We start from the raw sequence: 16656 nt of genomic DNA, 5'->3' as shown, positions 1-16656 counted from the left end.
CAAGGGGGCCGAATACTTTCGCAAGGCACTGTATTTAGGGGTGTCAATCATTTTAAGAAAAATCTCTTTTTTTAGATTTAAAAAAAACTTGTTAAACAAAATCTCTTTCTCTGAGGAATTGCATGAAATAAATACTTTTCAAAATGTTTTGATCATACAATATAGCTCAGTGTTTGTATTATTTATTTTAGTCTTTTTTGCTCATCTTTATCAAGGGTGCCAATCATTTTGGATGTGACTGTAGAATGACTTTATCCAAGTTGTGGAATCTGTAAGAGCCAGAAATGTGGAGCCACACTCTCAAATCAAATCAAATTGTATTTGTCACATGCACTTTACAGTGAAATGCTAACTTACAAGCCCTTAACCAACAATGCAGTCAATATTTATTTTTAAATATAACAAATAATTAAGGAGCAACAATAAAATAACAGTAGCGAGGCTATATACATGGGGTTCTGGTACAAAGTCAATGTGCGGGGGAATCGGTTAGTCGAGGTAATTGAGGTAACACACTAGTCATAGCCTGTTCTCTCTGCTACCACATGGCAAGCGATACCGGAGCACCAAGTCTAGGTCCAAGAGGCTTCTGAACAGCTTCTACCTCCAAGCCATAAGACTCCTGAACATCTAGTCAAATGGCTACCCAGACTATTCACACCCCCCCCCTCCCCTCTCCACACCACTGCCACTTCCTGTTGTCATCTGTCATCTATGCATTGTCACTTAAATTAACTCTACCTACATGTACATACTACCTCAACTAACCGGTGGCCCCGCACATTGACTCTTTACCGGCACCCCCCTGTGTATATATATATATATATATATTTTTTTACTGCTCTTTAATTACTTGTTACTTTTATCTCTTATCTGTATTTTTTTTTAAACTGCACTGTTGGTTAGGGGCTCGTAAGTAAGTATTTCACTGTAAGATGTTGTATTCGTCACATGTGACAAATACAATTTGATTTGATTTCAACATGAACATGTAGGTAGAGGTAAAGTGACTATGCATGGATAATAAACAGAGAGTAGCAGCAGCTTAAAAATGGGGGTGGGGACAATGCAAATAGTCCGGGTAGCCATTTGATTAACTGTTCAAGAGTCTTATGGCTTGGGGGTAGAAGCTATTAAGAAGCCTTTTGGACCTAGATTTGGTACTGCATGCCGTGCGGTAGCAGAGAGAACAGTCTATGACTAGGGTGGCTGGAGTCCTTGGCAATTCTTTGGGCCTTCCTCTGACACCGTCTGGTATAGAGGTCCTGGATGACAGGAAGCTTGGCCCCAATGATGTACTGGGCCATACGCAACTACCCTCTGTAGTGCCTTGCGGTCGGAGGCCGAGCAGTTGCCATACCAGGCGGTGATGCAACCCGTCAGGATGCTCTCGATGGTGCAGCTGTAGAACTTTTTTAGGATCTGAGGACCAATGCCAAATCTTTTCAGTCTCCTGAGGGGGAATAGGCATTGTCGTGCCCTCTTCACGACTGTCTTGGTGTGTTTGAACCATGATAGTTTGTTGGTGTTGTGGACACCAAGGAACTTCAAGCTCTCAACCTGCTCCACTACAGCCCCGTCGATGAGAATGGGGGCATGCTCGGTCCTCCATTTCCTGTAGTCCACAATCATCTCCTTTGTCTTGATCATGTTGAGGGAGAGGTTGTTATCCTGGCTCCACACTGCCAGGTCTCTGACCTCCTCCCTATAGGCTGTCTCATCGTTGTCAATGATCAGGCCTACCACTGTTGTGTCATCTGCAAACTTAATGATGGTGTTGGAGTCGTGCTTGGCCATCCAATCATGGGTGAACAGGGAGTACAGGAGGGGACTAAGCACGTACCCCTGAGGGGCCCCTGTGCAGAGGGAGGTGTTTAGTCCCAGGGTCATTAGCTTAGTGATGAGTTTTGAAGGCACTATGGTATTGAACACTGAGCTGTAGTCAATGAATAGCATTCTCATGTAGGTGTTCCTTTTGTCCAGGTAGGAAAGGGCGGTGTGGATCTGTTGGGGCGGTATGCAAATTGGAGTGGGTTTCTGGGATAATGGTGTTGATGAGACCCATGACCAGCCTTTCAATGCGTTTCATGGCTACAGAGTGTTACGGGTCAGTAGTCATTTAGGCAGGTTACCTTGGTGTTCTTGGGGACAGGGACTATGGTGGTCTGCTTGAAACATGTTGGTATTACAGACTTGGTCATGGACAGGTTGAAAATGTCAGTGAAGACACTTGCCAGTTGGTCAGCGCATGCTCAGAGTACATGTCCTGGTAATCCGTCTGGTTCTGCGGCCTTGTAATTGTTGATTCTGGCCCGTGATGGTAAACATATATTCTAATGTGGCCCTCCATGGAAAATAATTGCCCAGGCCTGCCCTAGATGGTAAGATTGCTAGAATAGGTCAGGACATGTGGAGGCAACAATTTGATCACTGTTCTGAGTCAATGCTGACCTCTACTGGTATGATTACTAACTGTCCTTTTCATCTTCCTTGCAGGGCTCACAAGCTCAATGTAAGTACAGCCATTTCCACTTCAAGAATTTATGAAAGATAAATCTGAAGTAAGTAGATGACGATGAATGATAGGAAGTACACTTCATTTCAAAGTTTCAGAAACACAATCAAGGTCCTAATCGTTATTCAAACAGGTACAGTATACACATGTGCAAACAAGTTCTGATTTGGTTTCCCTCAATCCAAAACTCTCCTACCATTTTAGGCGCTCCCTGTACGAATTTCAAAGCCAGCACAACAGCAACAGAGATTAATATTCGGGTACACGCCAACTGCACCGTGAGCACTGGCAGTACTTCTGTGTTCTCCAACTCAACTATGGCCACCCTGTCTGGACTGGCTCCTGGGTCCACCCACCGTGTGCATGTCCTGTGTAACGATATCCAACAAGTCAACTGCTGCAATAACTTCACAACAAGTAAGTATCTCACTCTAAGGGCTGGTTTTGACCCAGATCAAGCCTGGTCCTGGACTGAAAATAACTTTGTGTTGATCCTGACAAGCTCTCCTTAAAACGCCTATCTTATTTACTGTGAGAACATCAACGTTTTCTCTTGACTCTGCAATGTGCTTCGGCTGTATATTTGCGGCTCACAACGTCTACTTCTGTAGTAAATTCCAGACATACTTGTTCTCCCCCCCCACACCCACCTTTCTTGCACGCACAGAGCCTGAAACCATCACAATCCTCACTGTCACCAAAATCACAACATCATCGGTGTCTCTGAGCTGGAATAAACCAGAGGGTAGCTCCTTCTATAAAGTAGAGTGGACTGATGGCAGTGTCAATGACAGTCAGAATACCACAGGAACTTCTGTAAATGTTACTGCTCTCACTGCTGGAGCGCAGTACGTCTTCACAGTCACTGCAGTGGCTGGAGATAACAAAAGTGAAGGACGAAACAAAACCGTTTTGAAATATACAAGTGAGTAACTCAGGTACTTTAATGTCGGATTGTGTCAAGGCCACAGGCACCATTTATACATTCGTTGATATATTACTTGTTCACATCCAAGAACACGTGATAAGTTGCCATGTCTGTTGCATTAAGAAACACAATGCTTTCATGCATTTCACAGTAAATGGCTCTCATTTAGGCTCACTTGATAATATTGGACTTGATTCAGTTGAAATTCTGTTATCTTTTCCCAAATGTCCCTCTCTCTTGCACGCACAGAGCCTGCAATCGTCAGGAAACTTACTGTGTCTGAAATCAGAACATCCTCTGTGTCTCTGAGCTGGACTGAACCAGAGGGAAACAGCTCCTTCTATATAATAGTGTGGACTGATGGCAGTGACATTGGCAGTAAGAATACCACAAGAACCTCCACTACCATCACTGGGCTGCCTGCTGGAGTGGGGTACACATTCAGAGTCACTGCAGTGGCTGGAGATAATACAACTGTAGGAGAAGGCAGTGAAACAACCACTTTTACAAGTAAGCATCTTTGTTGAGTGGTTTTTGATATCTTTCTTAGATATACAATTCTTTCAGAAAGTTTTCATACCCCTTGACTTATTGCAAGTCTTTTGGTGTTACAGCCTGAATTCGAAATTGATCAGATATTTGTTTTTTTCACCCATCTACGCGCAATACCCCTTAATGAGAAAGTTAAAACATGTTTTTATGAATATTTGCACATTTATTGAAAATGAAATATCTCATTTACATAAGTATTCAACCCCTTGATTTAATACATGTTAGAATCACATTTGGCAGCGATTACAGCTGTGAGTCTGTCTGGGTATGTCTCTAAGAGCTTTGCACACCTGGATTGTACAATATTTGCACATTGTTTTTACAAATGAATTACAAATAAAAATGTGAAATGTCTCTCAATAAGTATTCAATCCTTTTGTTATGACAAGCTTAAATAAGTTCAGGAGTAAAAATGTGGTTAACAAGTCCCATAATAAGTTGCATTGGCTCATTCTGTGTGCAATAATTGTTTAACATGATTTTTGAATGACTACGAGCAGTGACTTTCAAACACAGATTCAACCACAAAGACTAGGGAGGTTTTCCAATGCCTTGCAAAGAAGGGCACCTATTGGTAGATGGGTAAAAATAAAAAAGCAGACATTGAATATCCCTTTGAGCATGGTGAAGTTATTAATTACAGGCGTCCTTCCAAACTCAGTTGCCGGAGAGAAAGGAAACCGCTCATAGATTTCACCATGAGGCCAATGGTGACTTTAAAACAGTTACAACTTTTAATGGCTGTGATAGGAGAAAACTGAGGACGGCTCAACAACATTGTAGTTACTCCCAATACTAACAATGACAGTGAAAAGAAGGAAGCTTGTACAGAATAAAAATATTCAAAAACACGCATCCTATTTGTAATGAGGCACAAAAGTAAAACTGCAAAAAAAAAAAACGTTATGTTCTTAATATAATTTTTTTTAACCTTTATTTAACTAGGCAAGTCAATTAAGATTTGCCAATCGAATCCCCAATCTGACAATTTAAAAATCTGCCCCTGAACAAGGCAGTTAACCCAATGTTCATAGGCCGTCATTGTAAATAAGAATTTGTTCTTAACTGACTTGCCCAGTTAAATAATTTTTTAAATTTTTTTTTTTTACAATGACGGCCCACACCGGCCAAACCCAGATGACGCTGGGCCAATTGGGAGTCCCATAGGGCGGCACACAATCACGTCCGGTTGTGAAACAGCCTGGAATCAAACCAGGGTGTCTGTAGTGACTATACTCTAGCACTGAGATGCAGTGCCTTAGACCACTGCACCACTCAAGAGCACAAGATAACACCTTATGTTTGTGGAAAATCCACAACACATCCCTGAGTACCACTCTTCATATATTAAAGCATGGTGGTGGCTGCATCATGTTATGGGTATGCTTGTCATTGGCAAGGACTAGGGAGTTTGGTTTTTAGGATAAAATTAACAGAATAGAGCAAAGCACAGGCAAAATCCTAGAGGAAAACCTGGTTCAGTCTCATTTCCAACAGACAATGGGAGACAAATTCAGCAGGAAAACCTTTCAGCAGGACAATAACCTAAAAAAAAGGCCAAATATACACTTACCAAGACGTCATTGAATGTTCCTGATAGGCCGAGTTATAGTTTTTGCTTAAGTTGGCTTGGAAATCTATGGCAAGACTTTAAAATTGCTGTCTAGCAATGATCAACAACCAACTTGACAGAGCTTGAAGAATTAAAAAATAATAATGTGCACATATTGTAAAATCCAGGTGTGTAAAGCTTATAGAGACATACCCAGAAAGACTCACAGATATGTCTATTTCATTTTCAATAAATATGCAAACATTTCTAAAAAATAGATTTTCCCTTTGTCATTATGTTGTACTGTGTGTAGATGGGTGAGCATTTTTTTTATTTAATCCATTTTGAATTCAGGCTGTAACACAACCAAATGTGGAATAAGCCAAGGGGTATGAATACTTTCTGATGGCACCGTACATCTCGCTGGCTTTTCTATGCATTGTCCAGACTCTGTCCAGACTTTGTTAACAGCAGCTGGTGCGCGATCTGTAATGTTAAGGAAGTCTCGTGTTTTTGCTCACCTGAGCTAGAATAACTCATGATAAGCTGCAGACCACACAATTTACCAACAGAGTTTTCATCTATATTTTTCGTAGCCGTCTACTGACCACCACAAACCGATGCTGGCAGTAAGACCACACTCAACGAGCTGTTTAGTGCCATAGCAAATGTAACCGGTGTGAAATAGCTAGCTAGTTAGCGAGGTGCGCGCTAATAGCGTTTCAATCGGTGACGTCACTCGCTCTGAGACCTTGAAGTAGTTGTTCCCCTTGCTCTGCAAGGGCCGTGGCTATGATGATTCAAGGGTGGCTGTTGTCGATGTGTGCAGAGGGTCTCTGGTTCGAGCCCAGGTAGGGGCGAAGAGAGGGACGAAAGCTATACTGTTACATTGATGCTGTTGACCTGGATCACTGGTAACCGGTGTGAAATGGTTAGTTAGCGGGGTGACCTTGAAGTAGTTGTTTGAGACGTTGAAGTAGTTGTTCCCCTTGCTCTGCATGGGCCGCGGCTTTTGTGGAGCGATGAGTAACGATGCTTCGTGGGTGTCAGTTGTTGATGTGTGTGGTTCGAGCTCAGGTAGGGGCAAGGAGACTGACGGAAGCTATACTGTTACACAAATAAGAAAATGCACATTCAGAGGCGGCGTTTCTAGTGGCCCGTGATTTTAAAGCAGGTACACTGAAATCTGTTTTACACCATTTTCACCAACATGTCACCTGTGTAACTACAGCCTACCAGATGAGCTAAATGCCTTCTATGCTCACTTTGAGGCAGCACTGAACCATGCATGAGAGCACCAGCTGTTCCATACAACTGTGTGATCTTTTTCTCCGTAGCTAACGTGGGTAAGACCTTTGTACAGGTTAACATTCACAAGGCTGTGAGGCCAGACAGAATACCAGGACGCGTACACAGAGCATGCGCTGACCATCGGCAAGTGTCTTAACTGACATTTCCAACTTGTTTCAAGCTGAGCACCACAATCACCGTGCCCAAGAACGTCAAGATAACCTGCCTAAATGACCATCGCCCGGTAGAGCTCACATCTATGGCCATGAAATGCTTTGAAAGGCAGGTCATGGCTCACATCAACACCATCAATCAAGACACCCTTGACCCACTCCAATTCGCATACTGCCTGTCACATTCTGACCTTAGTTCATTTGTTTTATCTTTGTTTTGGTATGGTCAGGGCGTGAGTTGGGGTGGGCAGTCTATGTTATTTTTTCTATAATTTGGGATTTCTGTGTTTGGCCTGGTATGGTTCTCAATCAGAGGCAGCTATCAATCAAACTTAGGTAGCCTGGTTTCACCTTTGAGTTGTGGGTGATTATTTTCTGTTCGGTTTGTCGTTTTTTTTGTTGAAGTGTTCAGTATTCGTATTAAATACAATATGGACACCTACCACGCTGCGCATTGGTCTGACATTTCTTAGTCCTCGTCTGAGGAGGACGAAGACAAGCGTTACACCGCCCCAACAGATCCACTGATGACGCAAATCTCTATTGGACTCCACACTGCCCTCACCAACCTGGACAAAAGTAATACCTACGTAAGAATGTTGTTCATTGACTACAGCTCAGCATTCAACACTATAGTCCCCTCCAAGCTCGTCCCTAAGCTCAGGACCCTGGAATGGACCACCGCCCTCTGCAACTGGATCCTGGACTTCCTGATGGGCCGCCCCCAGGTGATGAGGGTAGGTAGCAACACATCTGCCACGCTGATCCTCAACACTGGAGCTTCCCAGGGGTGCGTGCTCAGTTTCCTCCTGTACTCCCTGTTCACCCACGACTGCATGGCCAGGCACGACTCCAACAGCATCATTAAGTTTGCAGACGACACAACAGGTGTAGGCCTGATCACCGACAATGGTGAGACAGCCTATAGGGAGGTGGTGCCAGAATAGCAACCTATCCCTCAACGTAACCAAGAGTAAGGAGATGAGTGTGGACTACAGGAAATGGAGGACCGAGCACGCCCCCATTCTCATCGACGGGGCTGTAATGGAGCAGATTGAGCGCTTCAAGTTCCTTGGTGTCCACATTAACAACAAACTAGAATGGTCCAAACACACCAAGACATTCGTGAAGAGGGCACGACAAATCCTATTCCCCCTCAGGAAACTAAAAAGATTTGGCATGGGTCCTGAGATGCTCAAAAGGTTCTACAGCTGCAATATCGAGAGCATCCTGACTGGTTGCATCACTGTCTGGTACGGCAATTTCTCGGCCTCCGAATGCAAGGCACTACAGAGGGTAGTGCGTACGGCCCAGTACATCGCTGGGGCTGAGCTGCCTGCCATCCAGGACCTCTACACCAGGCGGTGTCAGAGGAAGGTCCTAAAAATGGTCAAAGACCCCAGCCACCCCAGTCATAGACTGTTCTCTCTGCTCCCGCATGGCAAGCGGTACCAGAGTGCCACGTCTAGGACAAAAAGGCTTCTCAACAGTTTTTACCCCCAAGCCATAAGTCTCATGAACAGGTAATCAAATGGCTACCCAGACTATTTGCATTGTGTGCCACCCCCAAACGCTCTTTTTACATTGCTGCTACTCTCTGTTTATCATATATGCATAGTCACTTTAACTATACATTCATGTACATACTACCTCAATTGGCCCGACCAACCAGTGCTCTCGCACATTGGCTAACCAGGCTATCATATATGCATAGTCACTTTAACCATATCTACATGTACATACTACCTCAATCAGCCTGACTTACCGGTGTTTGTATGTAGCCTCGCTACTGTATATAGCCTCGCTACTGTTATTTTTCACTGTCTTTTTACTGTTTTATTTCTTTACTTACCTATTGTTCACCTAATACCTTTTTTTGCACTATTGGTTAGAGCCTGTAAGTAAGCATTTCACTGTAAGGTCTACACCTGTTGAATTCGGCGCATGTGACAAATAAACTTTGATTTGATGTAGTGTATCTACCTCAATTACCTCAAACCCCTGCACATCGACTCGGTACTGGCACCCTGTGTATATAGCCAAGTTATCATTGCTCATTGTGTATTTATTCCTTGTGTAATTATCTTTATGACTTTTTCTATTTTTCTCTCTGCATTGCTGGGAAATACGCATTTCACTGTTCGTTTTCAGAGTATGTGACAAATACAATTTATATTTGAATACCTCGCTGTGCCCTTCGAGATAGCACTAGCTCCCCAGACGTTCAGCAAATGTGTAGGGCAGCTCTAAACTTCTGGCGAGAGTTTGCTGCACTGAAAGTAAAGGGGCTGAATAATTTTGCACGCCCAATTTTTCAGTTTTTGATTTGTTAAAAAAGTTTGAAATATCGAATAAATGTCGTTCCACTTCATGATTGTGTCCCACTTGTTGTTGATTCTTCACAAAAAATACAGTTTTATATCTTTATGTTTGAAGCCTGAAATGTGGCAAAAGGTCGCAAAGTTCAAGGGGGCCGAATACTTTCGCAAGGCACTGTACATAGATGATTACCTGCTTTGCCCCCCTTCACAGGAGTAAGCAGTACAAGACACAGCTTCCCTTGTCACCCACCTCAATGAGTTAGGGTTCAAGATCAACCAAGAGCTGAATAGATAGCTAAGCGTAATGCTGGACTCTCTCTTTTATCAGGCAACACTATCGGATGGCCGCATCACTTCGTTCCGACAGTGCCTCTCCCTGTTCCACAGGTGGCGCTCGGTCAAACACATCACACACATGGAAACCCCATGTTTAACTCCATTCCATTTATTCAATTCCAGCCATTACAATGAGCCCAACCTCCTATAGCTCCTCCCACAAGCTTTCAAGCTACAAGCTTGGCACACCTGTAATTGGGGAGTTTCTCCCATTCTTCTCTGCAGATCCTCTCAAGCTCTGTCAGGTTGGATGGGGAGCGTTGCTGCACAGCTATTTTCAGGTCTCGCCAGAGATGTTCGATCGGGTTCAGGTCTCGCTAGAGATGTTCGATCTGGCTGGGCCATTCAAGGACATTGTGACTTGTCCTGAAGCCATTCTTCGTTGTCTTTGCTGTGCGAGTCGTTGTCTTGTTGGAAATTGAAACTTTGGCCCAGTCTGAGATCCTGTGCTCTCTGGAGCAGGTTTTCATCAAAGATCTATCTGTAATTTGCTCCGTTCATCTTTCTCTCGATCCTGACTAGTCTTCCAGTCCCTGACGCTGAAAAACACCCCCACAGTATGATACTGCCACCACCATGCTTCACCGTAGGGATGGTGCCAGGTTTCCTCCAGATGTGAGGCTTGGCATTCAGGCCAAAGAGTTCAATCTTGGTTTCATCAGACCAGAGAATCTTGTTTCTCATGGTCTGAGAGTCTTTAGGTGCCTTTTGCCAAACTCCAAGCGGTCTGTTATGTGCCTTTTAATGAGGAGTGGCTTCTGTCTGGCCACTCTACCATAAAGGCCTGATTGATGGAGTGCTGTATAGATGGTTGTCCTTCTGGAAGTTTCTCCCATCTCCACAGAGGAGCTCTGTCTTGGTCACCTCCCTGACCAGGGCCCTTCTCCTCTGATTGTTCATTTTGGCAGGGCAGCCAGCTCTAGAGACTCTTGGTGGTTCCAAACTTCTTCCACTTAAGAATGATGGAGGCCACTGTGTTCTTGTGGGCCTTTAATGCTGCAGAAATGTTTTGGTATCCTTCCCCAGATCTGTGCCTCGACACAATCCTGTCTCGGAGCTCTACAGACAATTCCTTCGACCTCATGGCTTGGTTTTTGCTCTGACATGCACTGTCAACTGTAGGACCTTATATGGACAGGTGTGTCCCTTTCCAAATCATGTCCAAACAATTGAATTTACCACATGTGGACTCCAATCAAGTTGTAATAACATCTTAAGGACGATTAATGGAAACAGGATGCACCTCAGCTTTTTAAAAATATAAATTAGCCTACTTTTTTAAAAACTATTCACTTTGTCATTTTGGGGTTTTGTGTGTAGATTGCTGAGGATTTTTTGATATTTAATCAATTTTAGAATAAGGCTGTAACATAACAAAATGTGCAAAAAGTCAAGGGGTCTGAATACTTTCCGAAGGCACCGTACATTTGTGAGGTTTTACAGACTGGATGTCACTGCACCTTTGTTGGCACATACTCTCCTCTGAGCTTCTGAGGGGGATACTGTTGGGACTACCTTGGTTTCGCAGAGCATGTCTGCAATACTTGAGTTTGCCCAATGTGAGACCCCAAACAATTATTTGAAAGAGAAATTAACCCTTGTGATGTCTTAAGGTTAAAAAATATCCCGCCGCTATGTTTAACAGCAGAGAGAACCCCCTAAATGACATTTTTTCAACTTGAAATTGTATGACTTTTCCTAGAGTGACCCCAACATTAGAAAAAGTGAAACATCGCCTTTGTTCATATTTCCATGAAAGCTGTACACCACCAGGGTACAAAGATTGTCTTGTGGTCATTTTCACCCGGCAGTTATAAAATCATTTACACACCACAAAAAACACAAAAGGCACACACACACAATGAGAAATTGAGAATATGTCTGCTACTGAGTGAACTCAGACACCAGCTCCTGAAGAGGAAGATCACCATGGTTGGCAAAGTAAGAAAGAACAAGCCTGAGCTCTCCCTTGCACTCCTCGCAACAAGAGGGAGAGAGGCATTCACCCCCACCACCACTCTAGTTTCTTACCTCCAAAAGAGGAACAAGAATGTGGTCCTCCTGAACACACTGCACAAAACGGCTGAGGTCAGTGATCGTGAGGACAGAAAGCCAGCCATCATCATGGACTACAACCACAACAAAGGAGGCGTGGACAACCTGGACAAGGTGATATGAACTTACAGCTGCAGGAGGATGACTGCCCGCTGGCCCCTGGTCATTGGGTGGCGCAGTGGTTAAGGGCGCTGTACTGCAGCGCCAGCTGTACTGGCGCTGCAGTACTGCAGCGCCAGCTGTGCCATCAGAGTCCCTGGGTTCGCGCCCAGGCTCTGTCGTAACCGGCCGCGACCGGGAGGTCCGCTGTACTGGCGCTGCTGTACTGCAGCGCCAGCTGTGCCATCAGAGTCCCTGGGTTCGCGCCCAGGCTCTGTCGTAACCGGCCGCGACCGGGAGGTCCGTGGGGCGACGCACAATTGGCCTAGCGTCGTCCGGGTTAGGGAGGGCTTGGTCGGTAGGGATGTCCTTGTCTCATCGCGCACCAGCGACTCCTGTAGCGGGCCGGGCGCAGTGCGCGCTAACCAAGGTTGCCGGGTGCACGGTGTAGCCTCCGACACATTGGTGCGGCTGGCTTCCGGGTTGGATGCGCGCTGTGTTAAGAAGCAGTACGGCTGGTTGGGTTGTGTATCGGAGGACGCATGACATTCAACCTTCGTCTCTCCCAAGCCCGTACGGGAGTTGTAGCGATGAGACAAGATAGTAGCTACTACAATAATTGGATACCACGAAAATTGGGGAGAAAAAGGGGTAAAATTAAAAATAAAATAAAAATTCAATTAAGCTGCTCTATTTTAGGGGTTTAGTGAAGGCGGGTCATTTTTTACCCTTAGGACAAGGGGAGTATACAGAATGTTAAGACTACACAACTCCGGTTCTCTGATAATAGAACAAGCTATCTCACCGCCTTTCCCTGCTCGCAAGAGTTCAAGGAAGAGAGAAATGCTTGAGAATAACCGGTGTGCGAATCACCACTCGACCTGACTGTCTCTGACACACGTTGTGTTATTGGTTCTTCCTAGTAGTGAGCCGCCATCAAATCCTAATGTGAGACATCTCACTTTGTGAGACATGCGATAACCAGGGTTACGAAAGAAACATTGTTTAGTATTTTTTATTACTCTAAGTAAAAGAGATGGATAGAGTAGGTAGTAATTCATCTAATTGCATGATCTTCTCCCAAAATGTACATTTCTTGCACGTTCAGAGCCTGAAGTCATCAAGAAACTTACCTGTCACTGAAATTACAAGATCATCTGTGTCTCTGAACTGTGTCTCAAGAAATGTACATTTTGGGAGAAGATCATGCAATTACATGAATGAACCAGAGGGAAACAGCTCCTTCTATAGAGCAGAGTGAACTGATGGCAGTAGAGATATGAATGAAGCTACCAATGAGACAGCCTTAAGTGTAACTGAGCGGACTGCTGGAGGGCAGTACACATTCAGGGTCACTGCAGTGGCTGGAAATGAGATCACTTTACTTGCCACATGCACCAAATACAACAGGTGTAAACCTTACTGTGAAATGCAGTTCAAGAAACATCTACCAAATAAACTAAAGTAAAATATTATAAAAAGTAACAATAATGAGAATATATAAAGGGGGTGCCGGTACTGAGTCAATGTGCGGGGGTACAGGTTAGTCGAGGTAATTTGTATATGTAGGTAGCGGTAAAGTGACTATGAATAGATAATACACAGCGAGTAGCAGCAGCGGCGGCGGGGAATGTCAATGTAAATAGTCCGGGTGGCCATTTGATTAATTGTTCAGCAGTCTATTGGCTTGGGGGTAGAAGCTGTTAAGGATCCTTTAGGTCCTAGACTTGGCGCTCCGGTACCACTTGCCGTGCGGTAGCAGAGAGAACAGTCTATGACTTGGGTGACTGGAGTCATTTTTTGGTCTTTCCTCTGACACCACCTAGTATGAAGGTCCAGAATGGCAGGAAGCTTGGCCCCAGTGATTTACTGGGCCGGACGCACTATCCTCTGTAGTTCCTTACGGTCAGATGCCGAGCAGTTGCCATATCAGGTGGTGATGCAATAAGTCAGGATGATCTCGATGGTGCAGCTGTAGAACTTTTTGAGAATCTGGGGATCCATGACATATCTTTTCAGTCTCCTGAGGGAGAAAAGGTGTTGTCATGCTGTCTTCACGACTATCTTGCTGTGTTTGGACCATGTTAGTTTGTTGGTGATGTAGACACCAAGGAACTTGAAACTCACGACCCGCTCCACTACAGCCCCGTTGATGTTAATGGGGGCCTGTTCGGCCCGCCTTTTCCTGTAGTCCGCGATCAGCTCCTTTTTCTTGCTCACATTGAGGGAGAGGTTGTTGTCCTGGCACCACACTGCCAGGTCTCTGACCTCCTCCCTATTGGCTGTCTCGTTGTCGGTGATCAGGCCTACCACTGTTGTGTCATCAGCAAACTTAATGATGGTGTTGGAGTCGTGTTTGGCCACGCAGTCATGGGTGAACAGGGAGTACAGGAGGGGACTAAGCTCACACCCCTGAGGGGCCCCAGTGTTGAGGATCAGCGTGGCAGACGTGTTGTTGCCTACCCTTACCACCTGGGGGCGGCTCATCAGGAAGTCCAGGATCCAATAGCAGAGGGAGGTGTTTAGTCCCAGGGTCTTTAGCTTAGTGATGAGCTTTGCGGGCACTATGGTGTTTAATGCTGAGCTGTAGTCAATGAACAGCATTCTCACATAGGTGTTCCTTTTGTCCAAGTGGGAAAGGGCCGTGTGGAGTACGATTGAGATTGCTTCATCTATGGATCTGTTGGGGCGGTATGCAAATTGGAGTGGGTCTAGGCTATCTGTGAGGATTCTGTTGATGTGAGCCATGACCAGCCTTTCAAAGCACTTCATGTCTACCAACGTGAGTGCTACGGGGCAGTAATCATTTAGGCAGGTTAGCTTAGTTTCCTTGGACACAAGGACTATGGTGGTCTGCTTGAAACATGTAGGTATCACAGACTCGGTCAGGTTGAAAATGTCAGTGAAGACACTTGCCAATTGGTCAGCGCATGCTTTGAGTACACGTCCTGGTAATCCGTCTGGCCCCGCGGCTTTGTGAATGTTAACCTGTTTAAAGGTCTTGTTCACATCGGCTACTGAGAGCGTTATCAAACAGTCATCCGGAACAGCTGGTGCTCTCATGCATGCTTCAGTGTTTCTTGCCTCAAAGTGAGCATAAAAGGCATTTATCTCATCTGGTAGGCTCTCGTCACTGGGCAGCTCACGGCCGTATTCCCCTTCGTAGTCCATAATAATTTTCAAGCTCTGCCACATCTGACGAGCGTCAGAGCCGGTGTAGTAGCATTCAATCTTAATCCTGTATTGACGCTTTGCCAGTTTGATGGTTTATCTGAGGGCATAGCGCGATTTCTTATAAGCGTCCGGATTAGTCCTGCTCCTTGAAAGCGGCAGCTCTAGTCTTTGATCTGGATGTTGCCTGTATGTTGACTTACTGTAGGATTACCCATACTTTTCTACCAGTATATCCATAAGATACTGTAAAAAACTGATTTTTGCCCCAAAACTTTTCATTAAATTGATCATGCTATCAATCTTTACATTATGCTTTTAGAGGAATGACTTTTGCACCCTACATACTTACCTTTACATTTCAGTAGAAGTGTAAAAGTAGCAGGCTTCTCCTCATTTTATGAGGAATTCAATAAATAATTATGATTCCTGTGATCTTTTACCAAAATGTCCCTCTCTTGCACGCACAGAGCCCGCAATCATCAGGAACCCTACTGTCTCTGATTAATGAGGAATTCAATAAATAATTATGATTCCTGTGATCTTTTACCAAAATGCCCCTCTCTTGCACGCACAGAGCCCGCAATCATCAGGAACCCTACTGTCTCTGAAATCACAACATCATCTATGTCTCTGAGCTGGACTGAACCAGAGGGAAATAGCTCCTTCTATAGAGTAGAGTGGACTGATGGCAGTAAAACTATGAATACAACTACACATGAGACAGCCTTCAACATCAATGAACTGACTGCTGGAGTTTGGTACACATTCAGAGTCACTGCAGTGGCTGGAGATAACATGACGGAAGGAGTTGCTTATGTAACAAATCAAGCCACAAGTAAGTCTCACTGAAAGTTGCTTAATGCAGATTTGTTTGCCTCAAACTGAGCTGGAAACTAACCTCAAACATCAGATGACTCTTCTCTGGCGTTCATCCCTTTCTCGGTTGTTCTCTTCACCGACAACCTTCTCTTTCGCTCTTTTCTTTCTCTCCCCCTCTACTCCTCTTTCACAAACAGAACCTGCCGTCATCGCAACCCCTACTGTCATTCAGACCACCACGTCTCTCTCTCTGAGCTGGACCAAGCCTACAGGAGAGGCAGCAGGCTACAGGGTGGAGTTTCATAACGGAGGAACAGGGAAGGACCAATTTACATCCACCACCTCTGCCATCATAGAGAGCCTGACCCAAGGGACCCAGTACACACTCCAGGTCTTTGCCATCGCCCAGGACAATATAACAAAAGGCGACCCTCGCACAGTATACGTATACACAAGTACGACTAAAGCCCAATGATGCCAAATGGTCAATAACTACATTTTAAATGTTTTAGTTGAATATAAACATACTATATACAGTACACTAAATACCAAATACACTGAGTGTATAAAACATGCTCTTTCCATGACATAGGTTGGCCAGGTGAATCAAGGTGATAGCTATCATCCCTTATTGATGTCACTTGTTAAATCCACTTCAATCAGTATAGATGAAGTGGAGGAGAGAGGTTAAATAATTATTTTTAAGCATTGAGACATGGATTGTGTATGTGTGCAATTCAAAGGGTGAATGGGCAACACAAAATATTGAAGTGCCTTTGACCAAGGTATGGTAGTAGGTGCTAGGCGCACTGGTTTTTCATTCTCAATAGTTTCTAGCATGT

General features: G+C 44.6%; 1 protein-coding gene across 3 annotated transcripts in view; it reads left to right on the top strand.

Moving 5' to 3' along the window:
• Positions 1-16656, top strand: part of LOC115134480 (receptor-type tyrosine-protein phosphatase eta-like) — a 65121-nt gene that overhangs the window by 19615 nt on the left and 28850 nt on the right. For 2 of the 3 annotated variants that reach the window (XM_029668497.2, XM_029668496.2), the window contains exons 2-7: positions 2497-2512; positions 2720-2932; positions 3183-3440; positions 3693-3953; positions 15570-15830; positions 16012-16269. In XM_029668497.2, coding sequence (XP_029524357.1) covers positions 2497-2512; positions 2720-2932; positions 3183-3440; positions 3693-3953; positions 15570-15830; positions 16012-16269 — 1267 coding nt within the window. The remainder of the gene's footprint in view (positions 1-2496; positions 2513-2719; positions 2933-3182; positions 3441-3692; positions 3954-15569; positions 15831-16011; positions 16270-16656) is intronic. The other variant, XM_029668498.2, reaches the window with a different exon arrangement.

Source organism: Oncorhynchus nerka, linkage group LG9a (assembly GCF_034236695.1).
Source record: "Oncorhynchus nerka isolate Pitt River linkage group LG9a, Oner_Uvic_2.0, whole genome shotgun sequence".
NCBI classification, from domain to species: Eukaryota; Metazoa; Chordata; class Actinopteri; order Salmoniformes; family Salmonidae; genus Oncorhynchus; species Oncorhynchus nerka.
The sequence above is the reverse complement of the archived record's forward strand: the minus strand, read 5'-3'. Positions and strand labels throughout refer to the sequence as shown.